The sequence below is a fragment of the Pyrus communis genome, chromosome 17 (genome assembly GCF_041283825.1).
Source record: "Pyrus communis isolate YQ-2024b chromosome 17, ASM4128382v1, whole genome shotgun sequence".
Lineage (NCBI taxonomy): Eukaryota > Viridiplantae > Streptophyta > Magnoliopsida > Rosales > Rosaceae > Pyrus > Pyrus communis.
The window spans coordinates 21,775,561-21,801,319 of NC_142581.1; the positions used below are offsets into that span (position 1 = coordinate 21,775,561).

A 25,759-nucleotide genomic window follows, 5' to 3' on the forward strand; every position below is an offset into this window, starting at 1 on the left:
TCTTAAGCAAGAGATCAAACAGCTTAAGCATGAAAATAGAAGTTTGCATGTGCTTGCAAATAATTATTTGACGAGCATGAAGAGGAAGCTTGATGAGCTGCAAGAATCTGAAGGTCGAATTCAAAGTGACCGTCAAAGGCTTGCGGCTTTCTTCCAGAGGCACCTTTTTCCTGCGTCATCTAGCGTTCCACTAAGTATTGAGGCCTCGAATGATCTATCTTCGATGCCTCCCGCTCCTGGAGTTTTGCCAAGTAGTGGGGCTTCACGTGAACAACCTTTGTGAAATCCCCATCTTTTTTTTTTTTTTTTTTTTTTTTTTTTTTTTTGTACGCACTTGTAATTTCTCGGAGATCAATGGACATGCTTTATTTTATTCAGTGTATTGTGCTAAATATAGATAAAACATATATATCACCAAGATGTGTTATTTCCTTTTTTTTTTTTTTTTTTTTTTTTCCGGTGATTTTGATAATGATTTTGCCGTACACAGTTTATGCTCTTGCGGGCCAGGAGCGTTTGGTTATCACCTTTTAGGCTCATGCGAACGAGGAGCTTTGGTTGTTGTTGTGGATTTGTCAAGCGATCTGGGAGAGGCGTTCCTCACAATCTTCATAGGAAGGAGCCTTGACCGAGTAATTAAAGAAGTCTTCTGGGAAGAGGTCGCACATTGTGATGGGGATGGACGATCTTTGTGTCAAAATTTCATTATCTCCAACACTTTCACATTGTTCTGGAGGTTGACAAGAGCTGTTTTGCCCCCTTTTCGACTGATAAACTTATGGACAAGATGGTTGCTGCTTGTCCAATTTCTTCGAAGCGATCTTTGAAATGCATTCCTCACAATCTTCATAGCAAGGAGCCTTGATCGAGAAATTGAATAAGTCTTCGAGGAAGAAAAGATCCTGCATGAACGATCTTTGTGTTGAAATTTTCTTATCTTCAACATTTTCACATTGCTTTGGAGGTTGGCGAAAGCTGTTTTCCCTCCTTTCTGATTGGTGCACTTGTGGAGAAGACATATGTTTCTCGTGCAGTTTTTTCGGAGTGACATGAGTCCATCCTTCAATTTCACTTGACTTGGAGCATGCCCCCAACAGTCGAGGTGAAGACTTTGAGTCGAAAGAGCTAGAAGTGACATCTTTTTTAGGGATTTCATCTTCAGTGCCGTTCTCTTGGGTTTGTTGGCATGAAGATTTGCCAGTGTGGACGATGATGCGCCTCCTTACCTTCAGTGGTCCTTTTGTGTCGACCTCTATGATTGCTTGGCGCTTCATCCTTGAAGGAATCAAGCTTCGAACGTCGCCTTTTCCTGCTAACCCATCGAACTTTTCTTCCTTTGGTGTCGTCTTCCTCTTTCCAAAAGGCTTCTCATTATCTTCAAATCTTTCCGAAGCTGATCGTTGCAGAGGAGAGATAGCTGTGTTGCTTTGTTTCTTAGGCTTTAACAACCTTTCAAAAACAGAGCTTTGGGATGTTGGCGCGTTAAGCCTCTTGAAGACAGAGGTTCGGTCTTGACTACCAATGCGATTAAGCACTGAAATTCTGGAGCTTGAATGGCTCATCCTATCGAAGACCGACGTCCGAGAGGCGGGTTTAGGCTCTTTTTGGTCTTCTTCAATGCTCACGTTGATGTGTTGAGCGCTAGCTTTCTTCACTTTGCTTGAAATCTTCACGGGTGCATTTGGTGTGAAGCCAAGTCCAGCTTTGTTGTTGTCAACTCCGTAATCATGCTCCTTCAACTTCTTTTGAGTCTCGGTGAGGTCACGATCTTTGTTGTTGACGGTGTTTGAAACCTTCTTTCCAAGATTTGTAGAGGAAGCAAAGTCATGCCTAGCCTTTGACATGAGTTCGTAGGCATTTGGGTTAAAGCCTTCTTCGGTCTTCTTAGTTGGAAGAGAGCTTGGTTTCACTTTGACGCCATGCTGTGCCTCCAGACGGTTGATGAGTCCGGCGGTTTGCAAGTTTTTCTCGTCTGCAGTCTTTATCAGCCTTGCCATTGTTTCCTTCATCTGAACCAGCTGCTTTTCAATGGAGGTAGTGCTGATAGTCATGACTTGTTCTTTGTTTGAAGCCATGGACTGTGCTTGAATATCTTGAACGGAGACAGAGATGAGAGGTAGAGATGGTCCCACTGGGCGTGCCAAATTTGTGAACACGAAAAATTCCTGAAACAAGAAACAAGAATACGTGTACAAAATAATATTTTTGTGTTTAATGATTTTGGGGTTACGATCTCTCTTAAATTTGGTCCTCTGATTCTATCTTCGTAGGGTGTAGGTTTGTGAATGAGTTGTTGATCCAAAGGGTCGTCGGGGCTTGATCTAAGGATGAACAGTTGATGAACGGATCTTCAAGGGGCGTTGGGCTTGATCTTGAAGAATGAGTGTATGGGTTTGTTGAGGTTGTTGATCCAAAGGGCCGTTGGGGCTTGATCTTAGGATGAACAGTTGATGAATGGATCTTCAAGGGGCGTTGGGCTTGATCTTGAAGAATGGGTGTATGGATTTCTTCAAGGGCTTTTGGGCTTGATCTTGAAGATTGATGGATGAGCGGATCTTCAAGGCTTTTGGGCTTAGTCTTGAAGAACGATTGGATGTGTGGATTTGTTGAGGTTGTTGATCCAAAGGGCCGTTGGGGCTTGATCTTAGGATGAACGGATGATGAACGATGAACACTTTCTTCAAGGGCCGTCGGGGCTTGATCTTGAATAATGGTGGGAGCTCTTCAAGGGCCGTTGGGGCTTGATCTTGAAGGAGGATTTGACGAAGAATGAAGAGTGCTTTCTTGATCCTTCGGGATTTCTTGGGAATTTGGATGCTTGAGAGCTTTGGAGTTTCAAAGCTTCAAGGATTTGGGGAATTCTCTTCCAATTTGGGAGTAGAGAAATGTATTTGTGAATTGGTTTTCTTGGTCATATTCCTCTTGATGGAGAAGCCTATTTATAGGTTTTGAGAATGAATCACCACCATTCATTTTTTTGGTGAAATGAGTGGAGGTTGTAGGTGAAGTAAGTGTGTGAGGTTGGTGAAGTAAGTGGAGGTTGTAGGTGAAGTAAGTGGATGTTGTGGGTGAAGTAAGTGGAGGTTGTAGGTGAAGTAAGTGTGTGAGGTTGTAGGTGAAGTAAGTGGATGTTGTGGGTGAAGTAAGTGTGTGAGGTTGGTGAAGTAAATAAATGTTGTAATTTTAATACATTGGTTAACATTTATTTTACTGAAATTTCGATGTCTACAAACATTTTAACTTAAAAATATTCAGATTCTGACAAATACTGATAAATCACTAACCGATATCGTGAAACTCGTTAAACACTATGAAAAAAATATGAAACAAATGAAAGATTTTTTAATCACTTTAGCTGTTATATTTAAATTTGGACCGCTAATTTTTTTTTATTTTTTTTTTATTTTTTACGGTTGAATTTCATCAAATTAGATCTTAACCACTGGATTCAATGAACTTATAATATATAAAACTAAATAAAATATACACATATTGTCCGTCAGTCCCACTAAACATTTGAGTTTTAGCCCATGATTGAAGAAGGTCTAATGGCACTGGCAAACCAACTAAGAATGCAGGTAGGGTCTCTTACGTCTCGCCCCAATCTTTATAAATTAAGATTGTCGCTTAGCTATTGTAAAGCAACGATCATCCGCTAAGCTTAATCGATCCTAACATCTAATAAGTCTCAATTTACCTACTATTTTTAATTTTTTGCAAGTAATGCTATTCATATCATATTTTTGTATCATATTTTCATACCATTTTAGGCGATATTTGATGTGGACAACCACATCATTTGAATTAATCAGATTTTTAAATTTAATTCATTATTTAATAAACTAATAATTAAGAAAAACTAGTTAATTAAATGATAATTATGGTATACGAAGAGTCTCTCCTTCATTTTCTTGGATTTTGCAAATTTTTCAAATGATGTGGCTGTCCACATCAAATATCACTTAAAGTGATATAAAAATATAGTACAAATACATGATATGAATATCATTACCCATTTTTTTACTTTTCAAGTCTTTTCTTCGAAGTTGAAAGAGAAGTTTCGATGGCAAAAATAATAAATAAATAAGTTTCAATATTTCACATAAAGAAGCGAGTTTTTCTCTTTGTACTTTTACGGTCTGATCGATCGCAACAAGTGTCGCACTAGGGCCAAGTTAAGCAATAGAAAAATTGATTTAATAAATAAATATGAATGTATAGCTTGATCTGATGATGCAATCACCTTAAAATAATTCAAAGTTTGCAACTCTCAACACACAAAGAAAACGAAAAGAGCAAAGAAACAAAAGCAATGATGTATTGGTCTCACAATATGCTGGCCAGCTCAGAAGATTCCCACACTTTACACAGCTACTAAAATAACCATTTTCAATTAATTAATGTCTTGTTACAAAAACCCACATAATAGTAATACATAGAGCACAAAACAACTAGTAGTACATGGTGGTGGTAGTAGTAGTAGATCTTGCTTCCTCTCATGAATCTTATTGCCACACAATTACTTACTGCTGAATCACTCTTATCTGCGGCTGCTGCGGTTGCTGCAGCATAGGCAGGTTTACAAGGGAACATGCCCGAGCCATCCCGCCGGCGATAGGAACCACGGGGAGATTGTCGCAGTCACATATTTCAATCATGAAGCCATCCGGGTCATGGAAGAACAACTGATCAACGTGAATGCCACCTTCTTCCACCATGGATCGCTTGTATTTCAGTTCCATCTCCTTCAGCTTCTTCTCAACGGCTCCCATGCTCTCACACTAAACGCCAAGACCCAAGAAAAAAGTTACAAACTTTAGCCACCAACTTATACAGTCTGATAAGAAAGGAAGGACTCAATTTCAATTTGCCTTTTCTTCTCTCATTCTACCAAAGTCCTAGGCAACCTCTTTATAACTTCTTACCTTTGTAGTTTCTTTGTTATTTAATTAAATTTCTTGATAATTTTTGTATAATTATTAAGTTGTTGAACTGTCAATTGGACAAAGATTAACTTATTTTATTTCGACTTCAGGTATATTAGTAACGTTAAACTGCAGATTTTACTTGTTAGGTATAACTAGCTTAGCTTTCTTGTCTTTGTCTACATCTTTTCGTTCCTGCTTCTCGTTAAGATATAATGAGGCTTAAATTTGAAAATTTCATTAACCAAAAAAAATTAGTAATCTTCTATTCTTCTTGAACTATTTGAAAAGGACAACCTCCACATCCAAAGATTAGCAAGCAAATTAAGCAACAAGGTGAACATCGAAAAAAAAAAATTAAGCAGCAAGAACAATTCAATCCAAGAAGAATTCAAAGCATAAAGAGGAGAGACAATAGAATCTAATTCAAAATTAATTACCTGAAAAGAAATATGATTATCCTTAGGATTAATCTCAGTTTTCCTGGGCATGTTCTCTGGTTCCTCAGATTGCAAAAGATGTATTCCAATTCCATACCCAAATAACCTACAACACATCATATGCAGCACATTCATCATAACCTCATAAAAATATTAATTTCTTGAAAGAAAATTCCCAAGAAACCATTCTTATTCAAAGTGGGAATTAATTAATTTTCTATTTTTTATTTTTTAGGAAAAGTACCATGCCCCATCAAAATCAAAGGAGCCAGGCCTCCTAATTGGTACAAAGCCGAGGACATTCTGGTAAAAATTTATTGATTCCTCAACTGATCGGCAGATGAGGGAGATGTGGTTCAAAGATTTCAGATGTAGAGGGTTTGCCATGCTTTCCTTCATGATCGATGCTGCTGATCAACGTGGCTTCAAACTACGAAATCAGAAAATGAATCAAAAAGCGAAAGAACTGAACAGGATGCAAAGGTAGAAGTGGAGAGATGGTGGGAGCACAGGAATTTGGAAAATATATGAGGAGGAAGTTGTCGAGGCTGTCACGGCAAAAACACTGGACGATGTTTATAGGAAGAAATGGGAAGCTCTTTATATAGAGAGATGATAGAGCTTCATGGCTGCCATGTGGCCCTCTCATGCAACGTGTCGGATAGTGATGACTCTGACACGTAGATTCGACGTTGCTGATGACTAGGAGCGGGAGCACCAGCGATGATCAATTTATTTTTTTATTTTTTTTTAATATACATTTTGAAAACAATGTTCATGTGTAAGTTGTTATATGATTAGGAGTGTTTGTGTTTATATTTAAAATTCTATGTTCGAATCTCTCTCTTTACAACTTGATATAAATTATCTTTTCGTTTCTCAAAATAATGTTATGCCGTTATTTAGCTCCAAAATACATCAACCATTTTGTTTGACATTTATAAAAGAGCCATTTTTTTTAAGATAGTTATTTTATTTATATATATATATATATATATATATATATATATATTAAAGTACGACAATATATTAGTACTAGAAACTAATAATTTAAATCAAAACAATCTCTAGGACTCATTGATTGTCAGTAAGTTTACAAGTGTCATTAAATAAGTAAAAATAGTTACAAACATAATCTTCACATAATAAAAATTCAATTTTAAGCAACCAAATAAAGAAAAAAAAATTTTCAAAAACTCTAACTTTAAAGTTTCACTTGAATATATAGCATTATTATATAATAAAATTGAAAAGAAAATCGTTTTTTAAGGTGTTGTTATTGTTAACACTCCTAATATCTCATTGTGCACTCCAAATTTTTACATTTAGAAAGAAATTTTTTTTTAATAAAAGTGCACTATAAGATTTTAAAGTGCTAATAAAAGTTTTTTTTTTAATATATAACATTATAACATATAAATATAAGATACCAAAATTTTTATGGGGCCCTTTAAATTTGCGAGCCTTGTGCCATTGCACCTTTCGCTTCCCCTCAACGCCACCTTTACCGTTATTACACTAGATAAAATGATTTACAACTTCATATAAATTATCTCATCATTTGTCAAAATAGTGTTATGTTGTTATTTAGCACCAACATACATCAACCATTTTGTTTGCCGTTATTACACTCGATAAAATGATATACTACGTAAATTGTTGCGTAGTACAATGAGAATTTCAAAACAAATATTTGAGGCCGGAATCCCCGCCACGTAAGCAGCATAACATTTTTATTATTTTTCTGTCTGTTGGTGCAGAATTCACGGGGGTTAACATCACCTGTAATATAAAATTGGTTACGAGCTTTTGTAGAGGTCCTACTCTTCGGTGCACAAAGTAGGTGTTTTTCAGGCAAGATAAACATGGTGGAATTTTGAAATAGCTTTCTAGAGTCTTTTGATCGATGAAAAAAAGAGAAAGTGTAAACCAATCAGTTCATAAATAGGTGACAAAAATCGATCTTCCACTGGGGCTTTGTTGTCTTCCGTTGTTATAATTTGGTGGGAGTTCACTTTTAATATCTTTACGATTTCAATTGTCCCAATTTTAATTTTATGATTAAATAACGATGCAACATGTTATTTTTTGCATTGTTTTTTCGTTAATTAAATGGATGAAAAATGTAATTACATCATTTGTTAAACTACAAAAAATGAAATAGAGAAAATTAAAATTACAAGAACTATTATATCGCTTCTTGTCCTAAAAAAGAACACATGAACCAAAAATGAATTTCAACTAAATTATAGGAACCATAAGTGCATAACGTTACACTTACCAATTTGAGACCTTATACGGTGACTATTAAATAGGTGGTACACATATGATATGAAAAACATAATAAAAGTAGCATTTTTGTTAGATATGTGTTATTATTCTCATTTCATTTACTCACCTTATCTGCTTTTTATGTATTTATGACAAGTTAAAAATTAAAACGGGTGAATTGAACGAGCAAAAGGGAGGGGAGAATTTCAATTTGAGAACTTTAGGTCAGAGTCAACCTTGAGGGGATGCAAGTGGTGCTACCTCACAGGGTTCCAGACTTTGTTTTTCTTCCTGTTTGTAAAAAAAATATATAAATATTTGTTGTATACATATCATTGAATGGATTTGCAGTGTAGTGGCCTTCGTATTTTTTACCATGCGCCGTGGTGTTCGATTCTTGGAGCTGTTTATGTGCACAATCAAGTTCGAACCATCCTTACGATTACAAATAAAACTAATACCACTATGCTAAGTAAAATTTGTAAACACAGTTCGTAAGTTTTTATTTATATGCACAGGTTCAATCTTGAAAAATAAAAGTTAAAAAAAATTCATGCAACAGTTCGTACGTTTTTTTTTTTTTTTTTTAATTTTAATAAACGATATTATCTACATTAAGGGGGTGAAAGAGTAGGCTAAGTCTCACAATGGGTTAGAAATAATGTGGTTTAAATTCGTTTTTAGCAATAATCAAACTTAAGACCTCTCACTTATGTTTAACTTTTGCACAGAAGCCCCAAAATCTTAAGGCGGACCTTGCTTCATGTAACATTGGCTCATTATTTGGACCATATAACTAGTATTTCTAACGTTAGAGGACGTCTCCAGTTTGAATTTGCCATATTCCAAATGAAATAAAAATAATTGTTTGATACAATTAGAAAAGGGATTGGGATGAAATAGCTTGCAACTTGGTTTGCCAAACTAGCACAATTGACGCATGAAGGGTCTAAAATGATCCTTATAGATACCCATATACCGACACTTTTGGAGCTATCGATGTGACTGTGTTTCACCCATAACTTTAATATTACTCACAACTTTAATATTTCATGTTGGTCAAGAAAAAATCAAGGTATTCTGCCAATTTGAAATGGACATGATTAAATTTTGAGTGGTCTAAAAGGATTTATGACCAAATTTAGAGCCAAATCCATACCTTCCTGCCTCAAATAAAGTGGAGTGATCATTGTGGAGCAAAAAATAATCAAGAAAATTATAGAGGTGACATGTAGATTTTTGGGTGACAATAACAAAATTATCCTCAAGGCATACTGGGATTCTACGCGCATGCAACGGACAATAACGGCTCAATCAAGAAAGAGTCAAAGGTGATCAAAATGGTATTTATTCAAATCCCTCTCATCACTCCTCATCAAATCCTTATTCAAAAGGCAACTCCCAATTTTCTTATTTAATTTAGGATTAATTAATTGCCATGTTAATTGCAAAATATTATTTCTCATAAAATCTTGCAATTATTTACACAAATCCACCGTATATGGCCTGCCACTATTTTCCAAATAGGGTCGGCCGCTCCCCTATAAATAGTCTTATTCTCCCACTAAAAAACTAAGTTATTTGCGACCCACAAACTCCTAAGCACATTCTTTTCAAAATTCTAACTTTGGCATTGAAGATTCTTTGGCCAAAGCCCCCCATTCATCATGGGTGCATGAGGCTTTTGGCCTTAATATTATGTGTTCTTATTTTACAAGTACATTTTCTTCAAATGAGAGGATGACAGAAATTTGTATCCACAATCATCAACAACTGGAAAGCTAACCTAAACTCTTTGATAACTTGTAAACATGTCACATTCATTTGAATGTGACTGGAACTTAACCATTGGTTTAGATTCAGAAGTGGACCATGAACACAGTCTTCACATTGCTTACGCAGCCAAGTAATATTTCCCCTTGTTTGACAACTTAATTACAACTGTGAAAGACGAAAGTGTCCAACTTTTGACTAACAAATTAGGTTTTGAGGTTGAACTTGGTCATGAACAAGAATTAATTTCAATTTTTTCCAGAAAGTGCTGCATGCCGTTCAGTGTCCTTTCCCCTAGAGCTCCAAACTGGAGTCAAGGACACGAGGGTAATGAAGTCCATAATTACGACTGGCTTAAGAGGAAACAAACTGTGTTACGAACGCCTAGGGTGGACAGCCACGTCATTTAATTTAATCTGATTTTTTTTCAATTAAAAAAAATTAAAGAATTAAAGAAAAAGACCCAAAAACCTAGCAAACGTGAAGCTTCTGAACCTCTCCTCCCTCCCCCTCCTATTCATCTATAGCCACCGTCTCCCCACAACCCTTTCAATCGTATTAACCCATTGTTTTTTACCATTGAAATTCCTTCCTTTGCATTATAAAAGTGCATCTACCATTGAATTCTTTTCTTTGTTGCTGTGTATCCTTTGTTGCAGACTAATCAACAGAAAAAGTGTCTGTTGTTCAATTTTAAACCAAACTGTTTTTCATGACGAAAAAATAATGACAGATGCTCTTAATCACCAGTAAATATAGCGAAGAACTTTGATTCGAGGGTGATGGGGAGACGGTGGCTCGGAGGAGTAGGGGAGCGAGGAGAGCGACGGAGGTTTTTAGGGTTTTCTATTTTTTTTGTTCTTTTCTATTTTTATAATTCTTTTAATTGATAAAAAAAAAAAAATCAGCTTATTTCAAATTATGTAGATTTTCACTTCGCTTTCACATTAAATTTGTGACACAAATAGGTGATAAAAATAGTATTATTCGATTTATCATGTTGTATTTTTACAATCAAGGGACCATATTAATTACATGGCATATATAATATAACCATAAACTTTTCACTCAAATGGTTTTATGTGTAAGTAGGGCTTCCCAAGTGAGCAACACTTTGTTTTTATGTTATATCTTTTCCAAATAAACGAATGCAAAGTATCTGTTTTCGATTGTGGAATGACACTTCAGATTCTTACACACTACGGAAGGATACTTATATGGAGCACAGGGACAACACATATGAGTGATATGCAGCACAAATGGTAGTTAGAATTTTTTTTCATGCGAATTACTTTGCCTGATTATTATGAAAAAAATTGAAGTTACGTCATAAAACTAATTGTCAATAAAAACATGTAGCTCGTTATAAGAATATGCAAGTTGCATAATTTTTCAACAACACTTCACATTCTCACTTATTTATACAAGTTCCACGGAATCTAAACTTAAAATTCAGCTCTTCATGTTGGTTGAATCATATTACTGTATTGAGTTGAGAATATGAAGATTAAAATTACTTGAAACCATATTATATATGGTACATCTATATTTATCTAATACAATACAATACAAGACTAAAATTTGCTACCAATTGGGTAATTTTCCCTCGCATTTTCTTTATACAAAAGGAAATTAGGTTAGCTCCCGTTTACTTTTGGTTGACCTGCCATCCATTATACACATGTTTCAATGGAACATGATGGACAGTTGGAGTGCAAAATATAAATATGCTTTATAGAAGTATATTATCAAAGTACTCGATTGATCAGATGCCTTAAGGCTTTTAAGAACTATCTAGTTGGCCATACTTTGTACAAAGTGTAGACTATGAATGATGAATCTAAGTGCCGAAATCAAACAAAGAAAAATCATCTCGCTATGTTGAGAAAGCATGCATGCATGCATCATAGAAGGGCAGGGGGGATTGTACGTACTGTTTCAATTGAAGCATGGGGAACATATAAAAAAGGGATGATTCAAGGAGAGGTTCTTCTGCCTGAAAACGTGAGGAAAATATATGTTTCACCATAGATTACTTGGCAATATGGAGAGTAATTTAATCTTTTATAAGCTCAGGCAAGATCCCTCCTCTTATCAATGTGAAACTCATTCTCATGCCCTCTCACGTGTGACGAATTTTCAAGCCTAACACGTGGACAATACAATGGAGTGACGTGGAGCATGTGTGGTCGTTTGGCTTCACACGCAGGTCAACTTGCTCTGATACCATAAAGTGTTGAGGTTCTACCATAAAACAAATTAAATATAAAGAGTACATCAATGTCTTATAAACTCATGCAAGGTTCATTCTCCTATATCATTCTCAACAAAACCAATTAGGGCCAAAGAGGGGTAGGACCAGAAAGTGGAGTAGTCGGGCCTAAGAATTTCTTGGACTCAAGGGAATGGTAATTAAGAAAAGAAAAATAAAAAGGGGTTTTTGGATCTAGGTCTAAAAACATAGGTAGTTTTTGGGACTAGGTCCACTTATCCAATTACATATTTTGATATCAATTTTGCCCCTTCAGATAAAAATATTTAAATTCTTTAATTTTTTATTATTTATTCAGTTTTTAAATTTTGAATATTTAAATACTCAAACTAAAATATTATCTAGTAACTACCTACTATTTATGAAGAAAACAAAACCGATATAATCTAGTAAATACCTACCTATTGTATAGGAAGAAAAATGCTTTATACCTACAAAGCAAATATAATCTACCTGCAAAACAAAAATAAACTACCTATTGTATTGGAAGAAAAATGCTAGGAACCTACATGGCGGAACATAGAAATATAAATATGATACAATATACCTTCATTAAAGGAACGAATTTGGAGGGAAGAACACAAAAATATCACCCATGAAAAGAAGAGACAAAAAAGAAGAGGATTGATAGAGGGAATTGTTTGGAAGAAGGAAAAAAGGTGGGATGAAACAGACTGGGGGTTGAGGTGATTATATGGCTATAACTAATCCTACAATTAAGGGATTAGTTAAACGACAAATAATCCCATAATTAAGAAAATTTGTGTATTTATTACAATTCGTAAGCCTAAAAGGTAAATATGGTACAAACCACAAATAAGCATACGTGAAATCTTAATTATTGGACCTATTTCAATGAAGTGGACTAATTCTACTAATGGCTCACAAAATTGTATCTATATCAAGTTATCCCAAAAAAAAAAAAAAAAAAAAAAAATTAGGATTCCATCCTTTCCTCACAATGTTATTTGATTGAAACCTTATTAGTTTTCAAATTTTTATCAAAGTCCTTTGACTTTGTCCACGATCACTATTTAATTTGCCAACTCAACATTTTATATCATTTTTTTTAAATAAAACAACCTAAAATTGAGTGTTTATCTCCTAAATTTAAGGCAATTAATTATCAATCTAAATTTATTATATTCTTAAATGTTACATTCTATTTCTCACTTTCTTTCTGAAATCATCTCTATCTATTCTTGTTTCTTTGTCTTCCCCATAGTTCCAACTCCCTGTGTTGTGCAACACCTCCACTTAGTACAGTCATCAATTTTTTTCTTCTTTTTAGTTTTTTTTTCTTTTAAAAGAAACTGATATTAATATTTGTTGTTTAATATGTGGTTGTCTACACTTATATATCACAGGTACAATTAAGTTTTTCTACACATATTTCTTTGGGTGCAATTTTCTTTTATTGGTTAAATTTCATTATATATATTCTATGTGTACAATATTTTTGGGTTGTTTTAGTATATGTTCCACATAATATAGGTACATTTCATTTGGTTGTTGCATTTTATGTACCCATATCCCTACATATCATTATATGTGTATTGTTTTTGGTTGTAAAATGCATCCATTTGTCAATAGATCACTTTTGGTACATTTTATCCATCTTTTATGAGGATTATAGGTAGCTTACGCATACTTTCATGGGCACTATATATGTTGGAATGTATATGGGTAATTTGTTTTCATTGATATGAGAATGTATTCATGTGGAGTTTGCTATTAGATTCTTTTTTTTTTTTTTTTTTTTTTTTTTTTTTTTTTTTTTTTAAAGAATGTCTCCATGTTTTTGGGTTTGAAGAATTTATCAATGTTTTGTGGTACATTCTTTTTGGTTGATTTGAGAATGTATCTATGTGGAGTTTGTTATTAGGTTCATTCCCATTTTTTTTTTTTTTTTTTTTTTTAAAGAATGTATCCATGTTTTTGGGTTTGAAGAGTATATCAATGTTTTGTGGTACATTACTTTTTTCGGTGATTTGATGAATGTACCCATATGTATCAATAATTTGTCTTATATGTACATAATTTTTTTATGGCAGACCATGATCTTGTAGTGACTTCTAGTTGTGGACCAGCGTTCTTCCTAGGCTAGTGGTTAATTGCGCTAGCATGATTTCTGAGGTTCTGGATTGTGAGGCTGTATTGAAGATGGCGAAGATTCTGATCATGATGATTTTTAAGTTTCTAATCTATCTTTAGCATTTCAAATCCCACAAATTATGTGTTTCGTTTAATATTTCATAAATATAGGCAATTGCAAATTATGATTTTTAAATTAAAAATAAAATAAAATAGGTGACATGTAAATACATTTACTACTAGTATGCTGAGGTGTACAAAAATCAAAGACCTTCATAAAAAACTGAAAACTAATAAGGTTTCAGTCCAAGAAAATTGATGATTAGGAACCGCATACAAAGTGTCTCTTAAGAAAATAAGCTAATTTTGTACCTTGCCAAATTATTGACTGAAAATTGATGTAATATATACTACCTGATTTAATATTTCTTCAAGACGAAAGAACTTGGACAAATTAATGCCTCATGACACTAATTAAAGACGGGATAATATTTGTATTCTTCTTTAAGGACTCCTACTTGCAAATAATATATCTTTACAATAGAAATTTCATAATAAGAACCATTCAAAATCTTAATCCACATTCAAAATCATGTCTACAAAAAATCATTGGAATGTGATATCATCATTCCTCCAAATATATCATATAAAACAACGATAAATATACATTATAAATAAGGAAAGCTAATGAAAAGAGCTTGAAAACTTTGAATTTTAACGACATGGACAAAATAAAGGGTAAAATGAATAGTATCAGGATTAACTTCTTAGTGTAAAAATGAGGTTTTTCGTTACGTGCCCTAATGCAAAAAAAAACCAAGGGAGTCTCGGGGAGACGGGTGATGATAACTTGGGATTCGCTCAACCAGGGGCAACGGAGGCTCGCTCACGTCGCTAATTGTGGATTCGCTCACACGACCAAGCCAAATGCTTGATTTTAGAAGGAGAAATCACTCTCTTCAAATGCACAAGGCAAATACAATTTTAATTCATTCAAGTATGTCATTCAAGTCTTTCTATAATATTTATAAACGTTTACCAATTAATAGACTTTAAGTTTTCATGACACCTTTACAACTCCCAAAATAACTTAACAAATTCCTAAGGAATTAAAATACAAAACCTTTGTTATTCCAAAGCATGTTAATGGTTTAAAATTGTTTTCTCTAAGTCTACCTCCCGCATCATGAACAGTATCGATAACTCATTTTTAAATAAATGAGGGGAATGAGAGAGGAAAGCAAGCATTATCTTTTATGATCTGTAATCATATTATCAATTAATGTTTGAAGAAGAGAGTGGCTAAGCTTATTGTAAAACGGGGCAGGGCCCGTAATTATTATAACAGGTATTATATTTGCTGGCATTGCTGCGCTGAAGAGTGAAGAGTGTGGATGGTGAACCCAAATTAAAGAAAGCAACTGAGGTACATGTATGGTAAGTCGATTAGTTAATTTAAGTATCCATGTGCAAATCGGAAAGGGATCCTCTCCGGATCTTTTTCCACCTAATTTATTAAGTTTGTGATCCGAACGGTTGAAATTTAATTCAACGGTTACAAATATGAGGTCCTTCTAAAAATTATAATAACTGTAACCATTTGATCATATTTCAACGATTCGAATCTCGAACTTAATGGATTAGGTGAATCCCTTTCCGTGCAAATCATACCTAATCGTAAAATTAGCAATAAAATTTTAGGTTCAGACGAAATGAGTACATGGACTTTTATATTAATAAAAATTAACACAAAGAACGAAAAAGAAGATTCGTATTTTACTTTTAAGTTGAAAGTACCTAGCTGTTGATTGCAAGTACCTACTACTTGCATCTTTTATGGGAAAATGTGTTCATTGAAGTCATTGATCCACAATCTGTTGGCTTTTTATTTTATTTTGAATATTACTTGCATCTTCGGAAAATAGGATTTTCTTCGCTTCAAATTCTCTTCTTATTTAGTTTTTCCTATTTTGACAGTGACAATTAAGTCCGTCAACATCTTGTATTGACTTCCTTATAAAAGAGAAAGACAAAAATGAGATCATGAGAGTGGGAGGAGAGGGCAGGGGAGGAGATTTGGAAGAGATAGAATTCTACTACATAAATAGACGATTCATATCAATATGTTACTTAATATTCATAATGTTGATTTATCCATATATTTAGATGCATAAATGATTTCTGATTCTCATGATTTTTTGTAGATGTGATCTTCAAATAAAGATTAAAAAATAATTAAAAGTGTTATAAAGCTAATTAGTCAGAATAACGTGTTTGCATAACAAAGAAACTTAGAATTAACATTACAAGCACAACTCTAAACCCTGCACAAATATGGTTTTTTAGGGGATGATTACTGGCGCAACGCTAGTAAAATACAGATAACTAACTTTACATGGATTCATATTATGCCATATCTAAATATAGGAAAATTAACTTAACAGTTATGTATGATTTTGTAGATGTAGAGTTACGCCTACGTCAGTCAATCAAGACTATGAGTCCTGAAGTTGAAACCGCCCTCTACATAAATTAGATTATTTTAGTACCTTGTTAAAAAAAACATATATAATGTCTTGGGAGTAAAGTGACACTTGTATTAATTAATCGGATTAGGAAAAACATCAATTTCTCTCAAAATTTCTGAATTTCTATTTTAATTCATATAATATTATATTCGTACGTTATCATATCGATCATTCTCGAGAATTAGGGCTGTCTACACCTTTTTATGTATTTACCAATAATAACTCTGCAATCTCATTCGATCTGGATCACTTAACGTACAATCGATCTGCTTATTGCTCGAAAGATCTTTGAGTAATCGTGTTTTCTAAATTTTTGCACCTAAAATTTTACAGTAGAGACAAAGCAGCCGCCCCTCCTCATTCACCTTTGGAGCGACATGGGCACGCGGGCCACATAAAGTGCATGTGGCCTACGTACTGTCCTCTACGTTAGTAAAATATGAGCAATTGCATGCGACAATGCGAGTGCGTTGCATAAAGATAAAAGTGACCTAAGTTAATTTTGTAATCATACATAAAAGCTTGAAGAAGATTATCTACATTTATTATCCTTAATTTATATGTTTGTATTGTTTTGCTTCACTAATAGGCAGTGCAATGACACTTTTGTGATAACCATTACAAGGTGATTCAGTAGTTAGGAACAAATTTCAAATCCGAATTTTACACGTTATGTTCTGAGTTTAATTTCTGATGCTGGTGAATTATATGATAGTTGTCACATCCCAACTCAAGCCTTCACCACATCCTGGGATCAACTCCACCGTAGCACGATATTGTCCGCTTTGAGCCCTGGCCACGCCCTCACGGTTTTGTTTCTGGGGCCCTCACGGTTTTGTTTCTGAGAACTCATACGAGAACTTCCCAGTGAGTCACCCATCCTAGGATTGCTCTCGTGCGAACTCACTTAACTTCGAAGTTTCGATGGAACCCAAAGCTAGTGAGCTCCCAAAAGGTCTCGTGCTAGGTAGAGATGAGAATATACATATAAGGCATTGTGTGACGGCTAGCACGCCTTGATTTTGATCGGGGTGTGTCAGTAGTGGCTAGAATGATGCTAAAATGTCTTTGTGGGTCTTTTCAACCTTCGAAAAAAGGACTATCATGATGAAATCACCAACTAGTCTCATTTTGTAAAGAAAATGGGCAATGACACTTTTGCGACTGATATATGTTGTGTGGTTATGAGTGAGTATGTAGAGTTTATCCAATCCACGTACTTTCATGAAATCAGTAGAAATAATATTGGGGGCTATAAGTATGAAAAAGGCTACGATGTATAATCTTAGTGAACAAAATAAACATAAAAATATAAATTATAATGTCACTAAAACAATGAAATAGCTTTAGTAGCATTTTTTTAATTGAATATTGAAGTAGCTTTAGTACGTTTTGGCATGATGTAAAATCATATACTATTGCTTATGATCATGACTTAAAGAGTTTTTAATTATATATGCAGAAACACAAACAAGACACTTTACTTTTTTTTTTTTTTTTTCCTTAAACAAGTATCAACCTTCAGTCAAGAGTTGTGGCTTGATGCTACACAAGGTACGACTTTACTCTGAATATAGTATGGTGCCCGGATCAATTAGTAGTAAATTATTTTGGAATTAAGATATGGTAAAGAATACGTAAAGGTCGGTACTATATATAGGCGATAAGTTAAACTTCTGCAGATGACTAGTGCAAAGTTGCAAAACAGGTCACAGGGATGTGATGTCGAAAACCAATCGTTCAGGATGAGGCTTTCTATTTTAAACTATATAAAACATTAAAACTGTTGGCAGGAGATTTAAACTTGGTGTGTAAGTGCATCACACAGCCACTTTAGAAAGCTTTTAAATTTAAATCGGTTCCTTTGCACACATGGGACTGTTTTGTTCCTCTGCACAGTACACATAGCATTTTCAATGTTGAGAAATGAGACCTGGTGATAATTAAAGTTCAAACCTCACCACTAAGAAACAATCTTAATATATTTTATCTCGCAAAGTATCGTTTCATTCAACGTGAAACTAGCTTAGCGTTGTATGTGGATTTTCTTCTTTTTTATTAAACAAAAACGAAAAGCTAAAGACTAAAGAGGGAATGAAAGTGTATGCTTCGGTGTTTATATGACAAATAAAAAGATCAAGTTTTGGAGTCCTTGTCAACCTGCACTACCGTTCAAGCCAGTAGTGATTCAAACAAATTCCTATTGACCAAGTGCATGCGCAAGCAACTAATAGAAAATGGTAAGTTTTCTTTAATTAAGTGCAAACCAGCTGGTAGGCTTGTTGCAAGGACAAATATATCGTCAAATTAGAAACAAAGCAACTGAAAAATAAAAACACTTAGAAACAAAGCCAGAAAAAAGAATGAACAAAAAAGTTGTTCGACCCAAGGCTGCTGGTTGTTATGATTTCAACATGGCATGGACTAGATTAACCTTAGAAAGTATGATGGTACGAGTGAATTTTATTGTTTTTCGATCTCTTCGTTGTTGAGAATATTAGTTACACCTAATTAGATGTAGGTGATTAGGGAAGACATACTAAACCTTGCCCCACAAATGTTTCTAGTACATATAGATAGAAACTAGTAAAACTAAAAAAAATTATAAACAAACATGCAATGCAAATACAAAATACAACTATTTAAGTTGCACAAATCTAGTTTTCAAAGAGGTAAAGTCAGTAATTGCTGTTAGTGTCTGAAAATTCATTTTTCGAAGTCGATTTTGATGAATATCAAACATGACATTTCTTGTTCTGTTGTGGAAAAGTCAACACCATATGAATAAATTCAAAAGAATGAAGAAATGAAGAGGTTTATAGAGAGGGGTTGAAGTAGATATGTAGAGAGAGCAAGAAAAAGGAAAATTGTATTCTTATTTAATGATATTCAAATCAGTCCAATACGAGGTACAGTACAAGCATATATATATAGTAACACTCCGCCTAAGCATTAAGCAAAACTCTCTATCAACTATCTAACAGTAATACTCGTGTTACATGGTTTAAATTTAGGATATCTGGGTCTATAGGGTTAGTCTTTTCACTGTCATTGTTAAATTAAATTGGTGTGTTTGTTGTTTCTAGTTTTTTTGCTTCGCATGTATGTCTTAGTTTGGTTTCGACTATCCTTATCTTATTGGTATTCTTTGACAGAATAGATATTTATAAATATTTTGCATATCATTTTGATGCTGGTAATGTGTTGTATTAATTGTTGAACACTTCTGGGTGATGATTTTGAAATATAACTAGTGTTGGCTTTTTGTCAAGCATTTTCTTCATTATGAGATGAAATTTAAGGTCATTTTCTCTGTACTAATTGACTTCTCTTCACCTTTCTTGTTGCACAATTCTTTATGTAGCGGTTATTATAATTTTAGTTACTTTTGGTTGACAAATTAAAACTTTAGTTACCCTAACAAAGGAAGAAGAATAGTGGGATTTTAATATAATTAAATTTTTAGTTTCAGGAGAAATGAGTGTTAGATATTTATCAATAATCAATGACAAATATATATGAGAAATGCTAAGGAGACTATCTCAAAGTGAAGCTCTCTATAAACTCTCTGCCACATATGTTGTTGGCACAATGTTTTATAATTTTGGCACAGAAATTGTGCCCTAAACATGAGGTAACGAAGAGTCTATGTAGAGTCCCACTTTTGAGAGTCTCCTTAGTATTTCCCAATATATATATACACACACACAAGGATATATATATATATATATATATATATATAAATTCGAATATGAAAATAAACAATAAATTGCAACTAAATATATTGACAAAGTATGAATAAACAAAATTAATATCAAACATATAAAATGAAGATCGAGACTTGCGTATCCGGAAGGTTCTTGAAACAAAAATTCACCTTTACTTTGTACTTGTAGTTCTATAAGCGTCTGCTTCACTAAGATTCAACAAATACAAACTAAGATTCCAGCACTGGAAAACTTAGTTTTTGGCATATTTATTTATGGTTCTCTTAGTATGCTTAGTATTAGAAGGAAGAGTGATTTGTGATTTGAATGATATGCAGATGCATGTATTTATAGAAGTCATATACATGTTCACAACATATATGATTTTGGGAGGCAACTGTTCAACATAAAGGGTGTGTGGCTTCATCCTTTCCTTAGACTTTTCCAAACGTTCTTAGATTTCTTTGAAAGAATTAGTCCGTTGAAAAAAAAAACGGATTAATTAAAATCAGAAAATAATTTAATAAATTAAAAACTAATTATTGAATTTAATACTAAAACTGGAGCCCAAGAGTCCATCTTTTGATAATTAAATATATTTTAATAATATATATAATTATCACACCCCAAAGCTCAAACCCAAGATTCAAGTCCAAATTTGCTATCTATAGTCCATCTTTTTAATCACTTGGTAATAGAGGTGGTTCGGTATGGCATTCCATACCGAAATTCTTGTCCCAATTCCCAAACCGAAATTTTCGGGAATCTCAAATTCAATACCGATCCCAAACCAAATTTTCGGGAATCCCAATTTTCGGAAATCCCAAAATAATTTCGGGATTTCGGGACAAATCGGGAATCCTGAAATGCTTTTGGGCTTTTGGACTAAAATTTGGCATATTATGTTTTTGGGCCTAATCTACCAATTTGTTGTTTCTACTAATCTGCCAATCAAATGGCAAGACATGTTTCTACTAATTTGTCCACTGCCCACTGCACAAATTTGACATAGTTTCATAAATGAAGTTTCAATCTGCCCACTGCCCATCTATGCACAAAGTTTCAATCTACCCACTACACATGCATGCATGCAATAAAAATAAATTAAGTACCAAATCCAAAGACAAAAATAATAGTTACAAGCCAAGATTTTAAAATAAATAAGGTAACAAACCCAAAATCAAAAAAAATTAGTTATGAGCCAAAGTTTCAATAATTAAGTTACAAACCAAAAGCAAAAAAGCAAAGCTTAAAGTTTATAAATATTGTTGGCCTCTTCGGCCCCTTCGTCCCCTTGATCTTGTTGATGCTTGTGGTTGCTCCCTTCTTGTTGGTACTTGCACTCTTCCCCTTGATGTTGATGGTTGAGCCCTTCCCTTACAATGGGTGGTCATGGAGGTAGTGATTGATTTTGATGTTGTTGAACTTCAACTTGAGGTGGTCGAGGAGGTGGAGGTGGCATTTCATTTTCTTGTGTTGTATTCTCCTCACCTCCCAAATTAGCTGTGCCTAAAACAATAAACCACAAATCATTTACATTGAATTATAGTCTAATAGATAATAAATACTAAGAAAATAAAAGAGGAAATTAAATTGTTTACTTACTTCTTTCTAAGCGTTCAAGCTCTTTGTAGAAATGGAATTCGTCAAGTGTAAGCTCCTTGTAAAAAGAAAATTCCTTTCCTCTAAGTCAGTCACTAGTAAACACTAAAGCCTCAACCGTTTTAGGTGTTAAGGAAGTTCTAAAAGGATCAACAACTCTCCCACCAAGACTAAAGGCATTCTCACTAGCAACGGTGCTGCTAGGAAGGGCCAAAGCATTCTTAGCAACTTTACTAAGAGTTGGATATTGGGCACAATTTCCTTGCCACCAATCCAAAAGATTGAAACCCTTATATGTTAGGCTTTGATGTGGATCATTGAAGTACATATCCACTTCATTGGCTATCTCATTTTGTTGTGCCTCCGCTCTTTTTCGTTGGATCTTCTTTGTCATCCTTGAAGCAACATCAGTGTCTACGATCACACCCCCCACATCATCTAGTACAACACTTGATCTTTGCTCCACATTTGAGGTAGCACTACTACTAGTACTACTAGTACTACTACTACTACTACTAAGGACCACTCCCTCCTTGTATGCATTATACAACTCAGTTACATAGCCTTTAACCCTTACTTTCTTCTCCCTTATTTTGTCCCATCCATAGCCGAGCTCTTCTAGATTTGTCTCCAACATATCAAATTTGTACCTAGGGTCGAGTGCTTGGGCTACAAAGAGAATAGGATTCACCTTTTCAATGTGACCCTAATATTTGTCAAACTTGAGCTTCATTGAGGTAGCCACACTTTGCAAAGTGGCATTAGAGGCGTTTAAAATTTGTTCTTGTATCTCCACTTGCAAGGCAATCACCGTGCTAAGTATTAAGTGTGACGTTGGAGTAAGGGTTGCACTTAATGTCAAGGTATCATAAAACTTTTTAAGAAAGTGAGCAAAACTCATTGACCTTTCCCAATCATCCACCTCCGGATGACCCACCTGCTTGGCCTTTGTTGTCACCCCATCAACCTCTTTCGAGACCTTCTCTTTAAAGTAAGCAATAAAAGAGTCACACTTAATGGCCATCTTAGAGAATACTTCTTTAAACTTGAAAGCATTATTAAGCATCTCATACGTGACATTGCACCTTGTGACAACATCAAAAGGGATACTTGACATCCTATCAAATCTCAACAAGACACAATATTCCCTAAAAGACTCCAACCTTGCCGTGGATGAGTGTATAAACTTTACACAATTTCTTATGGCATCAATCTCACAACTAAGCTCCATCATTCCATCCTGAACTATCAAATTAAGGATGTGACAAGCGCACCTTATGTGCAAGTGAGCCCCGTCAAGTAAAAGAGTACCATTTGACTTGAGTCTTCTTTTCATGTATGCAATAACGGTGTCATTTGCACTAGCATTGTCAATGGTAATACTATACACCTTGTCTATGCCCCAATCATTCAAGCAAACCTCTAGACATCTTCCAATATCACCACCCTTATGAGAAGTAACTTGGACAAAGTTTAGGATCCTCTTATGCAACCTCCAATTAGTGTCCAAAAAAGGGACCGTGATGACCATGTAGTTTATCATTTGAATTGAGGTCCAAGTGTCAGTTGTAATACTCACTTTCGACCCCTCAATCACATTTTTTATTTTAGCCTTCTCTTCAACATACAACTCCAAAACCGCCGCCGCCACCTTATGCCTATTAGGAAGTTTGTACTTTGGATTCAAGTCACGAATAAAATCTCGAAAGTCCTCTTGATCAACCACCCTAAAAGGCATCTCCGCTATTATAATCCACCTCACACATCTCCTATCAAGTCTTTTTTGATTAAAAGTGTGAGTAACAACCGGACCTCCCATCCTCGCTTGTGTCAATGTAGTTGCTTCAGATCCACATTCTCAAAAAGACTAGAACCCGGGCATTTCCTCAAATGCTTAAGAATTCCTGTCATTCCATGAATTATAGGGTGTGCCAGTACTAAGAGTTTGCAATGCTTGCATTCGGCCATGAAAGATTTCTCCCTATTATTATCGGTGATCGTTACTCTCTTAGCAACATTCCACGCCGGACTTGAACGCTTTCTCCTATTGCCCTTTTTTTTCGAGGAGGACCCTCTCATTGTCTCACTACTTCTTCTACTTCTTCTACTTCCTCTTCCCCCTCTTCTTCTATTTGTTTAATGCAATATCCTCCTCCATATCCGGATCATCATCCTAACAATCTTCATAATAATCAGTATGCAAATAAGCTTGAGGTGAGGGAATGCCTAGTTGAAGGGTACCACTAGGTTGGGTTTGTTTTCGTTTTTCTAATACCGAGTCCATAGGTGTACTAGATTGACTACTAGACTCGTCCATCCTAACAAATAAAATAACAATGCACATTAATATATCACAACCACAGTTCAACATATATCCAAATTCCAATAAATAAATAAAATAAATGGTTCAAAAATCTGAGCATTCAACATAGAAAAAATATGGTTGTGAGAAAAAGAAATCAAAATATATAACAGAAATCAAATGAAATTAGCCTATTCAATACTTTTATGGCATCTGCCCAATCTACTAATTTGACATAATTTCATATTTCCATAGCATCTGCCTATTCAAAAGCAATCTGCCAATCTGTCTGTGCATAAATCTGAGCACAATAGCATTCAAAAATCTGAGCATTCAACATAGAAATATATTCAAAAATCTGCCAATCATGTCTTGTTTATGCTAATCTGTGCACAAATATGCCAATTAAATGGCAAGGCCCAGTTAAGTATCTGCCTAGAATATGCCAATCAGTGCATAGAATTACAAAACTTGATTTGCTATCAAACATTAAAGCAAGACCATGTATCTAAGATTCTATAGCCAAAACAAAAATATTACCTGACGCAACGTGTGACTAATTTGAAGTTTGAACAGGTGGAATGATTAACTCCTCAGTTGCTATAGCAATGCTAAACCTGCTAACACTTCTCCCTGAAGACAACCAGAAAATCAGTCAGCATAGATAATCACTTGTAGTAGTGCTTAATAATTTTCTTTATTGATTAATGATCAATGATAGCAGTTTAATTTATTACGTGTAAAGGTGCACCAATGAATGCTTAATTCAATGATGTGTGTGCAGGTGTGAAGAGATTTACTTATTGTTGCAAGTAAGACTCCAAGAAAAAAGAATAACTTCAATCTATTTCTCCAGAGTGTAAACTCAGAGGTATTATTCTCATTAAACCCTTTGTTAGTTAAGGTATCGCAACTAAAGTGCAGTTCATTAAGAATTGAGTTGAAAATCTCCACTTCCAAGCTATGATATTAGAGCCTAACAATTTGAACTAGCCATCTAGAAAGTTGAAGAGTTTCCCTGTATGTATTATGTGAACATGAAATTAATGGACTAACACAGTGGGGAAACCTAGTACCAACATTTTGAATGAAGCGAGCATGATGCAACCATAAACAAAATTAGTTTCTGTTTTTAAGGATATAATACATTTCAAGGCAAAGAAGCTTGCATGTCTCATTTTATGAACTTATGACTAAGAACAGTTACACTCGAGAATTAGACTACCAGGCAGGAATCATATAAGCTAAAGTAGCAGGAAAAATGTTAAGATGTGAAAGGTTAACAGGTGAAGGCATCGTGGGACAGTATATAATACATTCACCTAAAAATATTAGGATGCCCACCTCTAAAATGCGTTTACTAGCAAATGATAAATGTCCATTTTGAAATTCAGATCTTAGAGCTTTAACTAGATCAAGAGAACCTTCCCACAACTTTAATTCCCTTACAACCCGCCAAAACCAAATATATAGCATCACACATGGTGCCGCAGTGCATCATCAATAAAAGAAACGATTTTAAAAAAAGAATGTGATAAACTCAATCAAACATCATTTTAATTATTGAATATTTGAATGACTACTAACAAACAGATGAAATGGAAGAAATGTATAAGTTATTAACACACAAAAAAAAATTGCCAATGGCATGAATAAATTAGGCCATTAGCGAGTCTATAACCGGCCTCGAGCCCTTCAACAATCCCTACTGTCAAAACACTAAATTAATTACCTAATTTGGGTGAGAGTGAGACTCAGACTCAGTGTTGGATCAAGAGTTCTGTCTATGAGAGAAAATCGCCCGCGAGAGAGAGATCACAAGAGTCGTAGATGATTCGTGAAGGA

General features: G+C 34.5%; 1 protein-coding gene and 1 pseudogene across 1 annotated transcript; both read right to left on the reverse strand.

Moving 5' to 3' along the window:
* Window positions 1-4,375: 4,375 nt before the first annotated feature.
* Window positions 4,376-5,953, reverse strand: LOC137707921 (glyoxylase I 4). The gene is made up of 4 exons (XM_088689901.1): window positions 5,876-5,953; window positions 5,610-5,795; window positions 5,366-5,471; window positions 4,376-4,781 (listed from the first exon to the last, which is right to left on the reverse strand). The coding sequence occupies exons 2-4, from the start codon at window positions 5,762-5,764 to the stop codon at window positions 4,524-4,526; spliced, it is 519 nt and encodes a 172-aa protein (XP_088546027.1). The 5' UTR covers window positions 5,765-5,795; window positions 5,876-5,953; the 3' UTR covers window positions 4,376-4,523.
* A 15,695-nt stretch (window positions 5,954-21,648) lies between these two features.
* On the reverse strand, window positions 21,649-24,039 carry LOC148689610 (zinc finger BED domain-containing protein RICESLEEPER 1-like; annotated as a pseudogene).
* Window positions 24,040-25,759: the final 1,720 nt, after the last annotated feature.